An 18,852-nucleotide genomic window follows, 5' to 3' on the forward strand; every position below is an offset into this window, starting at 1 on the left:
AGAATAAATTTGACAGAAGTCATTCTGGAACTAAATCTGGAACAACCAGTTTAGAAAATTACAGTCCCATTCGAATTACATAACCTGAACATCCGGTTTGAGTTACAACTTCCAAACTGCTTATCAGCGTCAACAACGGTTCAGCGCGAACGAAATAATGCGGAAAACAAAGTAAACCGCAGGTAAATGGAAACGCAAAATGGATCCAATTAGCTTTCTCCCAAAAGCAGGCCGTGTTTATGTATAGCAGATGCTCAAAAAGCTTATGCCTGATATGTCTTTTCTCTCTACCATTAAATATTGCAGAACTCTGGTGTTGTAAACCACAACTGTCTTTGTATAGTTTAAACACTATTATCACGAGCACAAAACGTATTACTTCCAATCATTATTTGGACATTTTAGGTGATCACGTGTATCCTCTGATCCAGATGTTGTTTTCAGATAATGTCGTAGTATAATTTACCAACACGACAATGTTAAAAGTCACATTGCTGGAATTGTTGGGGCGTGGTTTTATGACTATCTGGATAAACTGTAACACTTCTTTCACTTCAGTCTATATTTGTAATTTAAAATTGAAAACCAGTGATTATTCTGGGTTTTGATTTCAGAGCATAAATCTCCTGAATATTTGAGACGGAGCTTAGTGCTGCGCTGCACGATAAATGGCACATTATTCTTCTTGAATACTTTTATGGTTTATATGCCCTAAATGTCTCCATTTTCCATCATATCGCCACTGTTATGCAAGGTAACCATGATGTTACACGTATTAAGCAGATAACTTGCATTTTATTGAGTGTTTCCGTTACTTTGATAACCATATAATGTCTATACAAATCGTGTGCAAAATTATAAATCTAATATTCTTAATATTACAATATAAAATAAAATGGTTAATACTACCTAGCCTATTGCTCTTTTTACTTGCTCCTTTTAAGAAAATAGCCATATAATTGTCAAGACTTGTAGGCCCAGAAACTCAATTTGTGTTGCTAAAATCCATTTATCCAGTTTCAGTTTTTTGAAACACTTGAACGTCGTGTAAATTTTCTAATAATCACAATAATTTAATGTCTCTGGAACAAAAAAGTAAAAGAATAGTGTTTTGTGTCCTGTAATACATTATCTGTAGCAAAGAAATCTTCTCCGCATCTTGAACCGTTTCCTTGGCAACGGCTGGCAAAACGTCGCTGGGTGAAACAATAAAGAAAAGTTGTCGCGATTCTGGAACAAGAAGCAGACACATTGGCAACGACGAGACAATTTGGGTCAATGGAAAATTGCTATAATGAAAACTGTGTTTCGTCAAGCGAAGGACATATTCCAAAGCTGGAGTTTATCCTCCATGTTCCAGAACGGACATATTTGGTTGTGTTCCAAGAGATAAACAGCTTGCTACTACCAGTTTATACATAAATCACAAACACCAACGAGAACGTTTGATCATTGAATAAAAATTGTGGTTTTACTTTGTATTGATATACGGCACATATGGAGAGCCAAGACTATTTTCATATAGTTTCCATGTAGTTTTTCCAACATTGCAGAGTCACCTTTCTTCACATTATGTTTTGATATATCTTAAATGAATTCAAATGGAATGTTTATGACATCGCTTGTAGATATTGAATTAAATTAATTTCTATGATAAAATGACAATAACCTAAAATTGATCTGTTGAAATATACTCTTAAAGTTTAACGATCTTCAATTTAACTATATGGATCAAAGTAAACAGATTTCAAATTGAAGCAGGTACTGATGAAAGAATGAGTGAAATGAAGCTAGTACGAGAATGATGGGAAAATACAGAACATAATATTGTCTATAATGAAACAGCAAATTCTGAAAGCAGAGAGGAGCGCTTCACCATTAAGCAACCATAATTACTCTGTTTATATACTGATCCAAAACAAACAATAGCATTGTTATTTCCGAATCACAAGGTCCTAGTTCTAATCACAACTAAGTCGTCTATTATTGTGTTTCTCTCAGTTTCACCTTGCAAATGCAGAAATGATACCTCTAGTAATAGACCCGTAACAACTTTCTTACAAAATTTTCTTCCCGTTTTTCTTTATCCCACTTGTATACACATGCATTTCACAGGTAAATCACTTGTGGACTTATAGGTGTATCCAAATCATTCTTAAATAGGTAAATAAATATTTAAACAAATAAATAAATAGAAAGGAACATTTGCTTTTAAGGATTTCACAGGAAGCAATTGCGTTATCAATATAATGATTTAAATATCGAACTGCTGTCCGATGAGGGTGCTAATATATTGAAAAAAGAAAAACGGGGCTTGATTTAATATTTGGATTTGCTTTGGATTTTCAGACCAGATCTGAATGAATGTGGATGTGATGATTACTTTCTTTTAGCATAATGTTTCATGGCATATATATATATATATATATATATATATATATATATATATATATATATGTTGGGAGCAATGTTCGAAAACGGCCATTGGCCGAAGAAAGTGATCAATTCTAAGTTTGGACAGATGCAATTATCCAAAGTACGAAGAAGTCTATCATTTCGGGGTTTGGTCGCTTAATAGTATCCAAAGCTAGGTTTGGATAATTACAGTTCATCCAAAGCTCAATTTAGAAAGGAAAATAAGAAAAAAATTTATTAATTTTTTCACATTTTACACATTTTACAAGATTTTTATTTTTCAATGTTTAAGAAATGAAAATGTATATCACAAAATTCTGTCAAATAAGAAGTATGAAATTCGTATATGAATAAAAATAGTTCTTCGTATTAATTCCTTCTAATTCAGCTTACTTTCTTTTTTAGAAGACTTTTAGAAAATATGCACCATATAAAAATAAGTACAATAATTAATTAAGCATTAACAGCAAAGTGCGTTAAATGTTTTAAGTTCAGTTATTAACACAATGAAACAGTGAAGAATTTGAAAAACGTGTGCTGAAAATTTTAAGCTGTAAGTGCGAAAAAATATAATGAACTTACAGTTATAAAATGGAATAACTGAAATGCAGATTCGCCACATATACAGGCTCTTCAAGTACATTGTAATAGGTCAACTGTCCAGTTACTTGTTCCTACACGCACTTGAGGAATGACACTTTGAGTTACACTTTACACCCTTCTTTACACAATTACATTTTTTGTTCAAACAGAAGTTCCTGCAGCCGCACTTAATAAACCCCTGCCTGGAGTGTGTTTCTGCTTCAGCTACACTTCTAAGTGAAATGTCTCTCTGCGGAACATCACTGATCTGAAGAAACTGTTCATCTGCGAACTGGAACTCATTGCGCGCGTACAGCTTTCTAATAATTCCCGAAGAAGTCCCCAACTGGTAGAGATCGTTATCGTTTCTCCCCATAACCACAGCCATGACGTTCCTCGGAGCAGCTCTGCCTCTGTCCAATTCTGGGATTTTGATTAGAACAGTTTGTCCTACGTCTGCACGAGGGAATTTTTTACTTGACGCCATTAACATTTCATTTGCTTGTCGCTTTAAATGTATTTTGGATCCCTCACGTGCCTCTCGTATACTCTCACTTCTTGTGCAGATGTTGCATCTTTTTTCTTGATTTGCGCACGGACATGGAGATTCATTTGCTTCCACAATTGCAGTGTTGATGGTCTCTAAAGAAGCTGGAAATTCTGGAAAAGTCTCTCTTTCCTGCCGAAGATTATTAAGGGAATCACGAACGAATGAATGCTGTGCGTCCTGTCCTGAAGTGTCTTCTTGTACATCACGAGTCAATGAATACTGTACATCCTGTCCTGAGCCTTCCTCTTCCTGCATGGTGTCACAGTGTGGATCACGAGTCAATAAATTCTGTACATCCTGTCCTGAACCTTCCTCTTCCTGCATGGTGTCACAGTGTGGATCACGAGTCAATGAATTCTGTACATCCTGTCCTGAGCCTTCCCCTTCCTGCATGGTGTCACAATGTGGATCACGAGCCAATATTTCTTGTAGATCTTCCTCATTGGTCAAGTCTCGTAATAAATCACATGGAAGAGATGAATCCGAAAGTCCATTTCTCATGGGAACGCCAAACAAAGCCTCGTAGGGGCTCCGGTTAATGCCCCTATGGAAGGACCTGTTTTTCTTCATCTGGACAAAACGAAGACCCTCAGCCCAAGACGAACAGCTATTTTCTGCCATCCATGTAATAAGAATGTCTCGAACATCTTGGTTCGCTCTCTCAACACTTCCTTGAGACTGAGAGTGGCGCGGCTTGCCGTGCACTATTTTCGACCCAAACACTGAGGCCAGCTCACTTGTAACTTCAGCTGCGAACTCACGTCCGTTATCACTTTGAAGAATACAAGGTGCACCAATAATGCAAAATATATCCATCAGATGATAAGCAACTTCTGATGCTCTTTTTGTCTTTAATGGGCGCAAAAACAGAAACTTTGTGAGATGATCCTGATAATTTAATATGAACTTGTATCCTTTGTCCGGTTCACTCTGCATGTCGATAAGATCAACCTGACCCCTAGAATTAAGCAGATTACTGAGAATAGGTTTAACAGTCAGTCCTTTGCACTTTTGCTTCTTTTTCAACTGACACTGCCCACACAATTTGAGATAAATATTGATGATCTCTCGTGTTACATTACAGTACTTTAGCTTAAGTTCTTTGTCCAAGCATCTCAAACGTTTGTGGCCAGTGTCAATGTGAGCTTTATGAATGACACTGTATAATTCTCCGGTGTGACAGAAATACCTAATAACACTATCACCATCTTTACGTTTTTCGATAAGTTTCTCAACCCCACCAATACTTAAAACATCATATCTCTTCAGGCGACGATAGTCCAGTGACGTCAGTGACTCACCTCTTTTCTTTTTATCTTGCGAAGCCTTCACCTCCAACAGCAATTCATTGTACTTCTCTGGAGATAACAAGAACGTATTATCTGCTGTACTAGCTCGAACGTAGTCGTCTAGTTTTGCTTTGAAGTCTTCTGCTGCAACCATACTCATTGTTGCGCACGGTCTTCAATTTCACTTCAACGAATAAACAATTGTGAGTGGCAAAGAAAGCATACACGTTAACACATAAAGCTACCGCCTGACTGAAGACTGACTTCTGCTTTACCCTCCCTATATTCTCCGAATGCGCATGCGCCACGAATAAAAAATTGCAATGACATCTCGCAAGAACAACTGGAAATAACTAAATTGAGCTTTGGATGAACTGTAATTATCCAAACCTAGCTTTGGATACTATTAAGCGACCAAACCCCGAAATGATAGACTTCTTCGTACTTTGGATAATTGCATCTGTCCAAACTTAGAATTGATCACTTTCTTCGGCCAATGGCCGTTTTCGAACATTGCTCCCAACATATATATATATATATATATATATATATATATATATATATATATATATATATATATATATATAACAGTTTGTAAATATTATGTTCTTATCTAACTTACTCTGTTCTGTTGTGTGTTGAAATGATTCAATTGGGAATAAAATTATTGTCAAGAATACCCAATAAAATTTTCCAATTTTTGATTGGTTAGCGTTGTCAGTGGAGGGGCGAGAGGAGTTGGGATCGTTACTTACAATCACCATTCTTCTACCGTTTTCAGTCCCAATTATGGTTTGGTTAGAAGTTCATCGCGCATACCCAGCCTTTGAAAAGAAGTAGTTCTGTAATTACAGCGCGAAGAGATTTTCGCTTAAAATTTGCTATTTCACGATAAAATGTTTCTGATCTGTCTTACATGTCTTACAGTAGGTCGAGGATTTCCAAACGACGAGTACAAACTTTAAAAAAAGAGAGAGAACATAGGCTGACCTAAAACTGCAAATACGCTTGACAATATTGAGGCTGTGAGATTGTCTGCTTTTCAATTTCCAAAACTTTCTGGAAGGGAGCATACTACAGCTATTGGACTTCCCAGGAAGAGTGAAGAAGAATTTCACGTAATTAAATAGTTTTTTCAATACCAGTTTATGTTTTTGAATAAACAAGTTTCTATCTGCAACATTTTCGGTTTCATTGGACTTTAAAATGTGTGAAGCTTTATTAGGTCACACTCTACAACTACACTTCTACATCTGAAAATTCTTCCATAAATTCTTATTGTTTTTATTCCATATGTTATATTTGATTACTATAGATCTGTAATAAGTGAGTTTCAGTATAATATTCATTAAGGTAATAATTTGCGTTTGGTGTTATATATATTGAATTTATAATTCACATTTTCAAAGTAATTTATGAGTAATAACGCCTCAGTTAATTTGAACCACTTCTGCTTCTTTATTACAGGATAATACATTCTTGAAAAATGTTTATAAACTGTATAACAAACACTGGTTTCTGCGACTTTGTATATACCTAGTGATATAGGACGTTATGAAGGACAGGACGTAATATTATTTGGTATCAGAGCAATTAGTCGGATTTTTATTTGACACATTATACTCATAGTAGAATTTGAATCTTCGAACACTCTAGATGCGAGACTATGGACTGTATCAGTGATTATGAATATTTAGAATCAATGATTATGATTAGGTTACACTAGCCGCGCTGGAAAGAAAAAGTAGAATACAATAGTATTCGAATAAAGTTTCAATGTTATGAGTTTTGTTGAATGAAACTTTCATTTGCGAATTGAATGATTCATTGATTGGAAGGTTAATGGGGACGGAAGTGAATGATATAATTCAACATAAAAGCACTCCATTAATGTTTTGGTAAGTTTATCCTCGATGTTAGAAATAATAAATATGTTTTATGTCTTTTAGTTGTTGTCCATATGTTTAATTGATTTCTTGTATGGACTTGCATTCCTAGTAGATGACTGTCGTAAAAACATGCATATATAAGTATATGCTGGCAAGTGAAAACCGGAAATGAATTACTACAATTATATATTACTGGTGGTGTTTTTTATTATTACTGTTAATTGTGTCTGCTATTTAGTTTATTTGGCAGAGATTTACACTTTGTTGTAAAATTTGAGTAAAAGGAAACTATATATGTCAATAAAAGAGTATTTGTAAAGACGTGGGTTGGTAAGAAATGTCAATGACATTTCTTTTACAAATTGTACTCGATATGAAAAATATCATTATACACAACAGGAATAATCAGTCTATTTCTCTTAATGTCACCAAGAATTATTTTATTTTATAATTGTGTATTGGCATCGGATTAACATTTAGACTTGTGTAAAACATCCAACATTTGGCTATAAATTGAGACTTCTTGTTTACAGAGATGTAGAAGATCATCAACTTCCCGAAGCACAACATCGACGTGGGCCTCCTCCGCAACCAAGTGACCTAGCACCGAGATTCTGTTCTATATGTAACAACAGAGAGGTATGTGCTTATTACAGTTTTCCATTATTTATGTCATCATCATATTGTAGTAATTAATTTATCACTAATTTTGCATGTCCTCTATAATACAAAAGAAGTAGAGTAGTCTTTTATTTTTATTCATAGTGGCATAAAATGTAATTCTAAATGGATAGTGTACCCTGCAGTTACTCAACTATAAAATTTCATTCCATGTCTCAATATTAGTAAATACCAAAGATAACTTATATGAGATACTCAGAGACAAATCTTTGTTACATTGAAAAGTCAAAAAAATATCTCAGCATCCCATTTTATTGTATCATTTCAAAATTCATAAATGTGATCACCAAACATTTTACCGATTTTTAGAATGGTACGAAATACATTATGTCTTTACAGTCAATACATTTTGCGGAGCATAATTTGAATGTGAGAGCAATGAATTTCTTGAAATGTAGAAGCTATTGATCTAAATGTTTCAACCAATATCTGTCAGACTTAGATCAACAATGTACTTTTGTATCGATTTGTTTTTGAGTAATGAAGGATTTATCCAAAGTCAGAAGATCTTCAATAAACGTATTTGGCAGTGGGGAAACCATGTTTGCTTCTCAAGTGCAGTACATGTATACAACTCTATAGCTTCAAGAGATCTCACTCTCTTAGTATATACTTACCAGATGTCAGTGACTACCATTCTTGCCTGAACTAGTTTGACTGACACAAACCATCATTAAATGATTCTTAAGTAGAAAATATGCAGTTATTTTTGCTAAATAATTCTGGGAATTTAGGTAATTTATGTCAAAGTTAGATTGTCATAGCATATTATTTTAAATTATTTAGTTATTTTATGTCTTGATAGCAAACAGCTAAGTTATATACACTTTACACTATGACATGTTGAGCAATTCATACAATTGACTTGGCAATTCTTTTACAATTAGTAGAGGTATAGTAGTAAGTATACAATATATTTTTAATTAGCAAGAGAATTTTCTAAAATTCTTTAGATTAATTAAGTTTAGGATCTGTAAGATTATTGACAAACATCAATAACGTGTTTCTCCAGAATATTTCAGAGCTCAGTTACAAACCTTAAGTAATAATATATAAACACATGTAAATTGTAATTATTTCAGCTTAAACGCCAAATAAATGTAGGTGGTCTACTAATACCTTCAGTCGGAACAGAAAACAAATTTGATTTCTGATATAAATTAAATAAAACTACGTAAAAATCATTTCACAAGGTTTTTCAATTAACTAAGTAAACAGTTTAAACCTTAGGAATTGTGTTAAAAATAGGGTCCAACATAATTAATTATGTCATTAGTAAGCAAAGAGGTATTGTTTCATCTTCTAACTTTGAATATTTGAAGTTTGTTTTCAACCTTACCGTAGGTACTGTAAGCTACATATTAAATATCTTGGAATTTTTCCTCTTTCTGTTGAAGGCAAATGCTGTGTATTATGTTCCTCTCTACGCCTTTATTTTTGCAACATTTTTATACTTCCTTTAACTGGATTCAACAAGTTACATTTATTTCAATTAGCACTTCTAGCTCGATGATAGAACATACTTTGTATATTCAAATGCACTATTGTTCTAGAACTATATGTATTACACGAAAGATTATATGATAGAAAAAAATACTAAATGATTAAATTTAGTTCACTTTATTTTGCGAGATCACACATTAGTATGCCAAGTCACTTGTCTAAAAATACACACTGCACTACACTGTCAATATATTTCTTTTATCGGATAACATTTTTGAAAGAGCAAAAATCAATTGTCATTAACAAAATTTATTTTTTCTGGTGTAGGAACTGGAGGATTATATTCTAAAATTTTCGGATGCTGAAATATTTCTTTGGCTCAGCGTCGTGCCATAAATCTTTCAGAGAAAGTGAAACTCGAATTACATGTTTGGAGCTCGAGTTTTGAAACCCGGAACATTTAGATTTAGTCCGGGATTCGATCTCATAATTTTTATTAGACTCAAACACAAGCAGGTTCAAATAATACAGATATAATTAAAAACAGGTCATCCTATAAAGATAACATAATATATGATTGTTTTATTTTTATATTATCAAAATTACATTATTTTATAGAAATATTATATTTCAGGTTCAATACAAAATACGACTAAAAATTACATTTCAACAAACATGATCAGTTGCAATTTGTCAATATTTTCATCTGCCAGGTAATAGTTTTGGGAATCTCACACAAAACTATATTCATATTAAGGCTATGACTTGTGAAGTATGCAATTTAATTACTTGCAATTCAATTCCTAGAACATCAGGAAACAGAGTCAAGCTTCATGTGATAATGTAAAGAAATTACATTTGTTACAAGAACATTTATATCACTAAATCATTAAATTAAATTGTTAATTTATATTCATATTTTTTTGAATGTTCGGTATAATAAAGTTCTGATTTCTATTAACTATAAATTAAGTATTACGTTCTTTTTTAAAGGATTAATCAGTTTTGCAAAATAATATTACGACACTCGTTTTATTGTTTGATGTTACATTCTGTATTTTCTCATGTTCGGTGAAACTAAATAAACAAGACAATAAATTGCAGGATATTCTTCAAACATGAATAAGATAATCTGTAGTTCTTCAAAGATATACAATATAACAAAACAAAACTCTCAAATGGTTCATACGTACAGGCGAATTAACAAAACAAAAAAAAAATAAATACAAACATCAACACAAAATAGGTATACAGAACAAAGCACATATATTTACTTTAAGACATACATACTAAAAGTTCAACTTTATTCATGAATACATGTTTTTAGAATTACTTTTAATTGATTTGTTAAGAGTGCAATGTCGTTCTGTAACCTTATAAATTGATCTAGAATGTAAAAAGACAGAAAATGCAATTTAGAGTGTTGTATATGTGGAACATAACACTAATTTTTCTTTGGAAAGACAAGATTGTTGTTACTGACAACACATAGGAATGATTTGATTTGATTTTGGGTTTAGGGTCCCTTTCAGCAGCGATGCTATAAGAAACGTGGACCTGCAACTTAACGTGGAATTCGAACCACACGAGCTCCTTCCAGAAATCTGACCTGGACCTCCCATTTCAAAGGCGCGTACGCCAACTTCTTAGCCACATAGCATATAAAATAAACTTTTGTGAACACATGATATTTCATTTAATATGAAAATAAATGCAATAAAACTGAAGAAATGTCAATTTCCTTAAAACAGTGTATAATAATGGTATAATTTTAGATGTGTATTTCAATATGAAGCTAGTTTTCCATTTTTCGTAACATTTTACTAACTTACTAAGAGACCTAAATATTTTTTTCACCACAACAACAATATTCGTCATGTACACTATCCTATTCGAAGATAATCTAATCAGAATTCTTGTTATCTACCTTCTAAGTATTCTGTTTTGTGCATAGTATTTCATTGGCTTATTCTAAGGTCCCGTTGCATCAGATTTCACGACTAGAATTATTTACCGCCGCATATTTCCCATGCATAAAGTATCCCGTTCATCATACATCCTCGATCTTATCCAATGATATACAATGGCCAGTTCATATAGTATTTTGTATTGTTAAACTTTCTCCATTTGCCCATCTCTTCGTCTATTTTTTCAAAAGCCTTCCCGGTTATCCTAGTGGCTAGAGCGTGCGTCTTTGGTACACGGGGTTTGGGTTAGATTGGGAGAGCATTAAAACAAAGCATTACTGTGGCCTGGATTCCAACTCAAACTCTAGGTCCGCGTCTCAAATACCTTTGGTGCTGAAAAGGAGATGCTAAACCTGAACTACTTGGACTAGAACTAGAATTGAACTAGTAATTTTTCTCAGAAATATTTCCTTCAAAACTTCCTTTAAAAAAAGTTTGTTTTTCTTTGTAGTGGATGAATTCATATGTATACAAATGAAATGAGTGAACAAAGTGAAAACTAGCTGCATTGGATTTATGCGGTGATTTCACATCAACCAGTTGAATTTGCGACATTTGTTCGGCTAGATTAGTTAGTGCTAAAATGCTGCAGTTTAACATATGTAGTTCCGATGAACATCCGTGTAATGAAGTCACGATGCATAGTATTATAATATTGGTATCACTAATCCTAATTCTGCATCTACCCTTCACTTGAGTGTTAATTTCATTGTGACTCCCATACATCCTTTGAGCTACAAGATGCTGCTCTAATGGCTTAATGGACGTGCCTAGCTACATTAAGTTAAAGAGCAGTAGTTGCCTGTGAACACAACACTCACAACATATTAAACAACAGTAGTAACAGTATAAAAGTGTTTAAAACCCTATGGCCACTTTCATAACAAACCTTGTTATTGTAAACAATTACCCCTTAATGCGAAGCTTATAATATATCTTCAAGATGTCTTTAACAAATATTGATGGAAGAATTAAAATAATTGCAATGCAGGAATCGTAAGTTCAACATTTATATATCTAGCAGCAAACACTTTGCTTACAAGCAATGTTGCGTTCGAGAAAATGCTATAAAGCTTGCGTGTATCAAAGTAGCATGACACAAAGTCACAAATTTTAAGAGGGAAAACCTTTTACCAACACTTCAATCATATCATAATTGCTCTCCGTTTATAGCAGAAAAATATTCTTTTGATGTATATCTATTACACAGCAAATGCATGCCAAATTTCAAACAGTTGGTCCAATGAACACGCCTTACGTTTGTCAACATTAAATGATAAATCTAGATCTACACCACCAAAGAATTTATATACAGCGTGTTTCAAAACAACACCGACAATGTTTGGGAGGTGATTCCTGACACCAAGATAAAACACAAATTATAGGCTATCCTGGGTATACAAATGCTTCCTTTCGGAGTTATAGGCTGCCGAGAACATGAAATAATGAAATTTAGAGGTGCATAGCTCCAAAAGTGTGCGACTTACCTTAGTCGAGTCAAGAGTTCACTTAGGAACAAATATGTGCGCTTCCCAAAAATACATGTTTCAGGATCCTAAGGTACTCACGCAACAATTTTTGTGGAAAGGCTTTGGCTATAGGCATATAATTTGAAAGGTTGGTCTATACTTTTTGTCTTATCTTGGTGTCAGGAATCACCTCTCAAACGTTTGCGGTGTTGTTTTGAAACCCCTATATATATATATATAAACTAACGTATAAAACCATTTTATGCATTTGCATTTAGTCTATGAAATCTATTTAACGACATTTTATATTCCTAATGATGTATCAACAACAGAACGTTACACATTGTTTAGAGGCAATTTTTAAACATTGAATTTGCGAATGTGTTTTGTCGTTCCAGTAATCCGCACTCACTAGCATGTTCGTCGATTCTACACGACCGCTATGGAGAATTTGTTCAACTTAATGGCCAACATTTTGAACACATAATGTACAGTCACGATTCCTCTTAAATTTACAATATAAGCGTGTGTTAAGTAACATTTAGTTGACATCCCTTTGACAACATTTCTTATGTTTCATTATGTTGTGCAACAAATAAAAAAATGAATGTCAGCGATGTGATTTCAGTACTGTTTGTTTTGCCGCATACTGTATGAAGACAAATTTTAAATATTAACTCTTTCTGCTGTGCTTCTTATATAATTAAGCAATTTTATTTTAAAAATATATCAGCTAATTTGCAAGAGTCAATGATTTGATATATCAGAACCCAGAGAAAGGTAGAACTCTCAGTCACTTCAAAGTGAATTCTAAATATTTTGGCATGAATTATTATTATTCCATAAGTTTATTCCGGTCAGTTGATACTAAGACATATTAAGAAAAGGACATAACAGAAACTGTAAATAGGCCCCAGAGACAAACTACAGTTATTTACAGTAACATTTATTAATCACTTATCACAATGGTTAATACAATGCGTGATGCATACTACAATATTTTTACAAACTATCTAAAAGTTATTGAAACTGAGAAACAATCAAAAGAGAATACTTCATTAATTTCATGTAGATCGTTTGAGAAAATGGTTAATTTTCTCCCTCCTCCCCCGACAAGAGATTTTGTTAATTGGCTTTTCTTTATAACTTAACCAAACTCAGAGTTTAGCTAAATCGCTTTCTAGAGAAAAGAACGCTAGATTTACCTCATTTCACATAAACTGCTAGACAAAATCATTAGACTCGTGGTAGACCCATCGTCCATGACTTAGTTTTTAAAATTCAGAACTAGCTAAATCACTTTCTCGCACTAATTCATTTCTATAAATTGTTAGACAAAATGAGCTAATTCGCCCGTGTTTCACTGGGGCCAATACTTTTACTCTGGGTCCCTCTGAGTCACCCATACTGAATTGGTGCAAGTGATACTAGGTTCGTATCTTCTGAAACGAACAAACTCCTATTATACAAAATTTCGTGCCGTTACGTCGAGAAGTTCGAAAGCTAATATGGAAAAGTATCTGCCTAAATATCTTTATTATCTTCATTATTTTTTTCGAATGGATGTCCGATCTTATTCAAGGAAATAAAAGCCTTCAAGATACCAAAATCTGTTTCGTTGTATATGACGATAAATAGTTAAGTCCTGCAGGTCAAAATTTGCATATGCTAATACTGAAAAATTACTCTTTTCCCCTTCGGCCTGGAATTTTCAGAATTCATGCTACATTATGTCATCATATAAAAAAATAACAAAATCCATAAAGTATGTAGTTTTCCGCGAAAATTTAATTTCCAGGTTCTTGAAGTTTCTTGCACGAAAGGCTTGAACGGTAAACATTTTGTCCCGAGGAACTAATAATGTGGAGAAAGGCTTGTTTCTCTAGCTCAGTGATTCCCACTTGCGAGGCGTTAAAAGCAAGCAAGTGTAAGTAATTGTTATAGCTAAATCCCGTGTTGACAAATACAGAAACTTTACTGTGCTCAACGTGGGTTCAATTCGTTACTTGGGTGGTATACGTTTCATAGAACAACACAGACTCGACTCCCTCTTAATTACACATCAGTAAACAAATAAGTCCAACTTGAATAGTTTCCGTTTTCACACCTATATTTATTATCATTACCTCATATGACCACATATAATAAATCTACTTCTAAGACGCCACATTTACACACATAAATCTCTAGCCCTCTTACTACGTCCAGTACCTACTACACAATTAATATAATTAACAATTCTTCAATGGGCTTTAAACTTAAATAACTATGGCATCCATATCAACAACTATTCGATATTCAATTCAGTACATTATATTACTAACAAACACTAACTTCTTCTTTCTTCCTGAAGCATGTTCAAAATTCTTTCGCGCTTTCTGCCACATATCAGTCTAATTCCCTACAGCAAGGAGCACAAGCTACTGCAAGCTACAAAGTCAGTCATTCAGAAGAATCAAGAAGATCGCAAGCTACGAATATGACTACATTCGAAATTAGAAATGTTACGAATGTTGTAACAGAAAGGTATTAAATTAAATACCGTACAGACACGAGATAAGTATTAAGTAAGAATTGTAGTTCCATTCAGAACAAAGCTGGTAGAAAACAATATTGTACTCAAATGTATTACAAGGGTGTTCCTCGAGATAAATTGGTATTATTATTATTATTATTATTATTATTATTATTATTATTATTATTATTATTATTATTACATTTTTCATTATTGAAGATTTGAGAATTGAATGCTGCATCTAAAATCGCAAAATAGATCCAAGAATCACCAACGAGCAGCAAAGAGGGGTGAGGATTGGAATATGGTTCACAAAGGGGACATGAAATATGCGGGGTTCATGATAAGGCGGTCAGATAAACAATGTTGGAAACTACCATTCTAGGTGGTAATAGTACAGTCTTCAGATTTCTTTTCCCTGCAATTTTCGTTGTATGTGAACTTCAAGTCGAAACTATTCATTCTAAATGATAATATACATACATGTAAGAAACGGAGTCGCACTTTTACCTTTGGAAGAAGATCTCCTTATAGGTGGTACCTTACCACTTTACATAGGCACGTATTTGAAAAGAAAATAATGGTGATATATTTTTTAAATTACTAGTACAATACAATAAAACAGCTCAGAAGAAACATAATGGAATAGCACAACATTAGAGCAAGTGGTCTACCTCTACGCTTTATCGCACGTTGGCAAGATGTGCTGTGGCCTATTTGGTGGATCGGTTCCGCTCTGATGCACCCGATCCGCTTTCTTCAATCTGGACCTTAGTCCTCGTGCAAGTTGTGCACCATCAAGATTTGTCCCCTAACCTTGACGCCTTAGCGTGTAACCCCTATTCTCTGAAGGAATGCTATACGCCCACTGCGCGTCAGAGCTAAAGCCCACCTACCAATTACCTACTGGTGGAGTCAGACTGCTAGCGAGTCAGTCCTACAATACTCTGCAGATATGGCGCCCGAGCGTTTCAGGGCAAGCCTACCTCCCCCACACGCTCCCCGTTATCCAGATTTCTGGGATTAGCTCACGTATGGTACCAAATCTCACTGATGACCACAGCCCGGCAGAGTCCAACCCTAATCCGGGAGCTCCAGGCATGCCCGAAGAGGCTTGTACAATCCCGACCCTGCCTATCTCTATCGTCCAACTGGCAACCGCCTTGTCGTGTAGAGGTACCATGCACACTTCGTGATACTCCCGTATCTCATCCCGAATCCAATGGTACGTGTTAAGTTACCATTTGAGTTTGGTGCCAGCCCATATCCTACAGAGTTTCTTCACTTCAGTATATCAGAACCGTTACCCAGATTCCTGGGATTGGTCCCTCCCCTACCTCCGTTCAGTCCCCCAGCAGGCAGGAATCCGACATTCCCCTCCCGGTAGGATCGTCCAAGCAATACGGGACTTTCTCTAATTACGGTAGAGGTACGCCGTACATTACCAGAGCCAATGACTGATGTAGACTGTCTGTTCAAGACAGACATTCCCATTTGGGAGCCGTCTCTCCACTGGTAGGCCTGCTTAAACAATACGGAACTACCTATCTTTTACGTGTTTAGGTACCTCGTACACGTCGTAGCTAAGCTACATTCCGAACCCAATGGTACGTATAGGCCACCATTGGGAAGGACCACCACACCCTCCCTCGGTAGGGTCGTTCAAACAATACGGAACTACCTCCAATTATGGTAGAAGTACACCATACATTACGAAACCCAATGGCTGATGTAGATTGCCTACCTTTAAAGACAATGGCCATTTGGGAGCGGCGGATCCCATGGTAGGGTCGTGAATACTGCAACCAGTCGGTGACAACAAGTATACAGCAACACTACCTCAGCGCTCCTGACGTACGAGTGTGCATTAGGATACTAGGTATCTCATCCGGGAAAAAAGAGCACGCACTACACACTCTTTGAGGGCAGTACCTACATTATCCTCCCGGTAGGGCGTTGGATCCGCCCACGTCTTGTGCACACCAACTATCTCCTCTTTCATACGTGTTGAGGTAACATGTAGCCTTATCTGCTTGACCTAAGGGCACAGCTTAGTTGCCCATTTCGGAGGATAGCCGAAGCCTCACCTCCACCAGTATGGGCGGCAGTTAGAAACTACCTACCTCGCTGAGGACGTGACGAGGTCACACGTACTCTCCCGGATCCAATGGCACGAGTTAGTCGCCCATTTCGGAGGATAACAGAAGCCTCACCTCCGCCGGTAGGTTGTTATCCTGATACGCACTGAAAACTAGCAAACGTTGTCAGCTCTTTGTACAGGATAGACAAGAGTGAAGCGTGTTCCCACGCTACTCCCGAAACCCTATCTGCCCCTGAGGGTAAACCAGGCCACCACAAGTCATGTGACCAGGCAAAACACAGAGGGTCCCTCCCCCTTTCTCAGCACGGGCTTGGGACCGGACATGGCGGGGTTAGGATAGCAGTGCGGGAATAGCCTGACAGGCAGAAATCCGTCTACTAGTTGCATTTACTGGTAAAGGGAAATCTCGTAACAAGTGGGAGTTGACTAGCACCTCCATTGTTGGCGCCGGAGTATTAAGGCAAGCTTACATCTGCCATTTAGTGACAGAAGCGTTCCTACACACCACAAGATACCAAATCCCAGCATGGTCACAACACGGTTGATTCCAACCCAAGATCTGGAAACCAGAGAGGACGTGCGACCCCAACTTGCCTACCTCAGATCAAGACTGCAGCGCCACGTGCATTACCGTAGCCATTCGTTCCATACGGGAGTGGGACAAACCTCTATCCTCCGACAGGATATCTGATCAAATTTGGCTTACCTTACTATGTGACAAATAAAGATGTTGCCAGTGAGAATTTAATTGTATTTCGATTGACATAAGACATTTTCAGAGATCCGAGTAAAATGCTAGGGAATTTGGAATCCTTCATTTGGGTTTAACTAATGACTCTTATGGGATGATGTGGAGGTAAGACTCCACAATGGTCGACTTCGGCAATTACAATAGTCAACACCATGCTTAGTAGCCTTTAACTGTCAGGATCCCTCAAGTATCAATTTTACAGTTGCTAGTTGAACTACTTCGCCGTATTGGAACCTGGGTAGAATGAGAAACAAAATCCGCCCTTACCGGGTGGTACAGTTGAAGGTGCCTTACCGACTACACCATCAGGCCCTAATGATCATACAGCAAAGAAAATAATAATATTGACAATTTGCCTATGACCAATCAAAGAAATCTTGATTATCCATTCTAAATAATTAATATTACCTATTTAGAAAATATTGTTCTCTGCACATCAAACAAGTCACCGAATATTGTTGCTCTATTAAACAAACAGTTGGTTTATTAAAATAAATTATCCTATAGCAAATAAATTCGGTTCGATAAAATCATAAATTTTCGTGTGTATTTGTATGACAAGCACATTATCTGTCTTCAAAGTCTTACGTATGGTGCGTTCAGTGCAAAAGGATATCAAGTCTACACTTGATAGTTATCCACATATTTCTTTTTTAAGATATCTATCTGAAGCTACTTTAAGAGCTTAAAAGATTAATCTTTAAAATATTATAAACAGGTTCTTACAATGTAAAACTCAGTGTTAACATTTTCATGTACTTAAGCCTACCGTACAAACGTCCTCTCTTTTCCATAACTTTGATGATTGGATTTGATTCCCTTGTGCTCTGAACGCTTTATATTACAGTTGTTTTGTGTCAGTTCAATTATAATCTAAATCCGATTCCGCTTAGATATTTTATAATAAAACCAGTTGAGAATGCTCCAAGAGCTTTGCCAGAGCGAACTTAAAAAGAATGGACAGATGGAGCGGGAAGGGTCACTGTCATTGTTCCTAGATGTAACAGTAAATCTTTTTGTCCACACCTTCTTCTCTTTCGCGAAAAAAATAGCAAAATATCATCTCTCTATGACTTACAGTTCTCGAGATATGGCTGCTTAACTATCTAGAAATTCGAACTTTTTTGGCCAATATCTGGGGAACGGTGGTCAGTTGACCAGTAGACAGTTAATCAGTGGCCACCGGTTACTATTTGGTAC

The 18,852-nt window shown here is 35.6% G+C and overlaps 1 protein-coding gene across 11 annotated transcripts in view; it reads left to right on the forward strand.

The window, feature by feature from the left end:
* LOC145688130 (uncharacterized) overlaps positions 1-18,852 on the forward strand; it is a 669,087-nt gene that overhangs the window by 116,316 nt on the left and 533,919 nt on the right. For all 11 annotated transcript variants that reach the window (XM_081761906.1, XM_081761908.1, XM_081761907.1 and 8 more), the window contains exon 3: positions 7,259-7,364. In XM_081761906.1, coding sequence (XP_081618032.1) covers positions 7,259-7,364 — 106 coding nt within the window. The remainder of the gene's footprint in view (positions 1-7,258; positions 7,365-18,852) is intronic.

This window comes from Thermobia domestica, chromosome 6 (assembly GCF_964235325.1).
Source record: "Thermobia domestica chromosome 6, izTheDome1.hap1.1, whole genome shotgun sequence".
NCBI lineage: Eukaryota > Metazoa > Arthropoda > Insecta > Zygentoma > Lepismatidae > Thermobia > Thermobia domestica.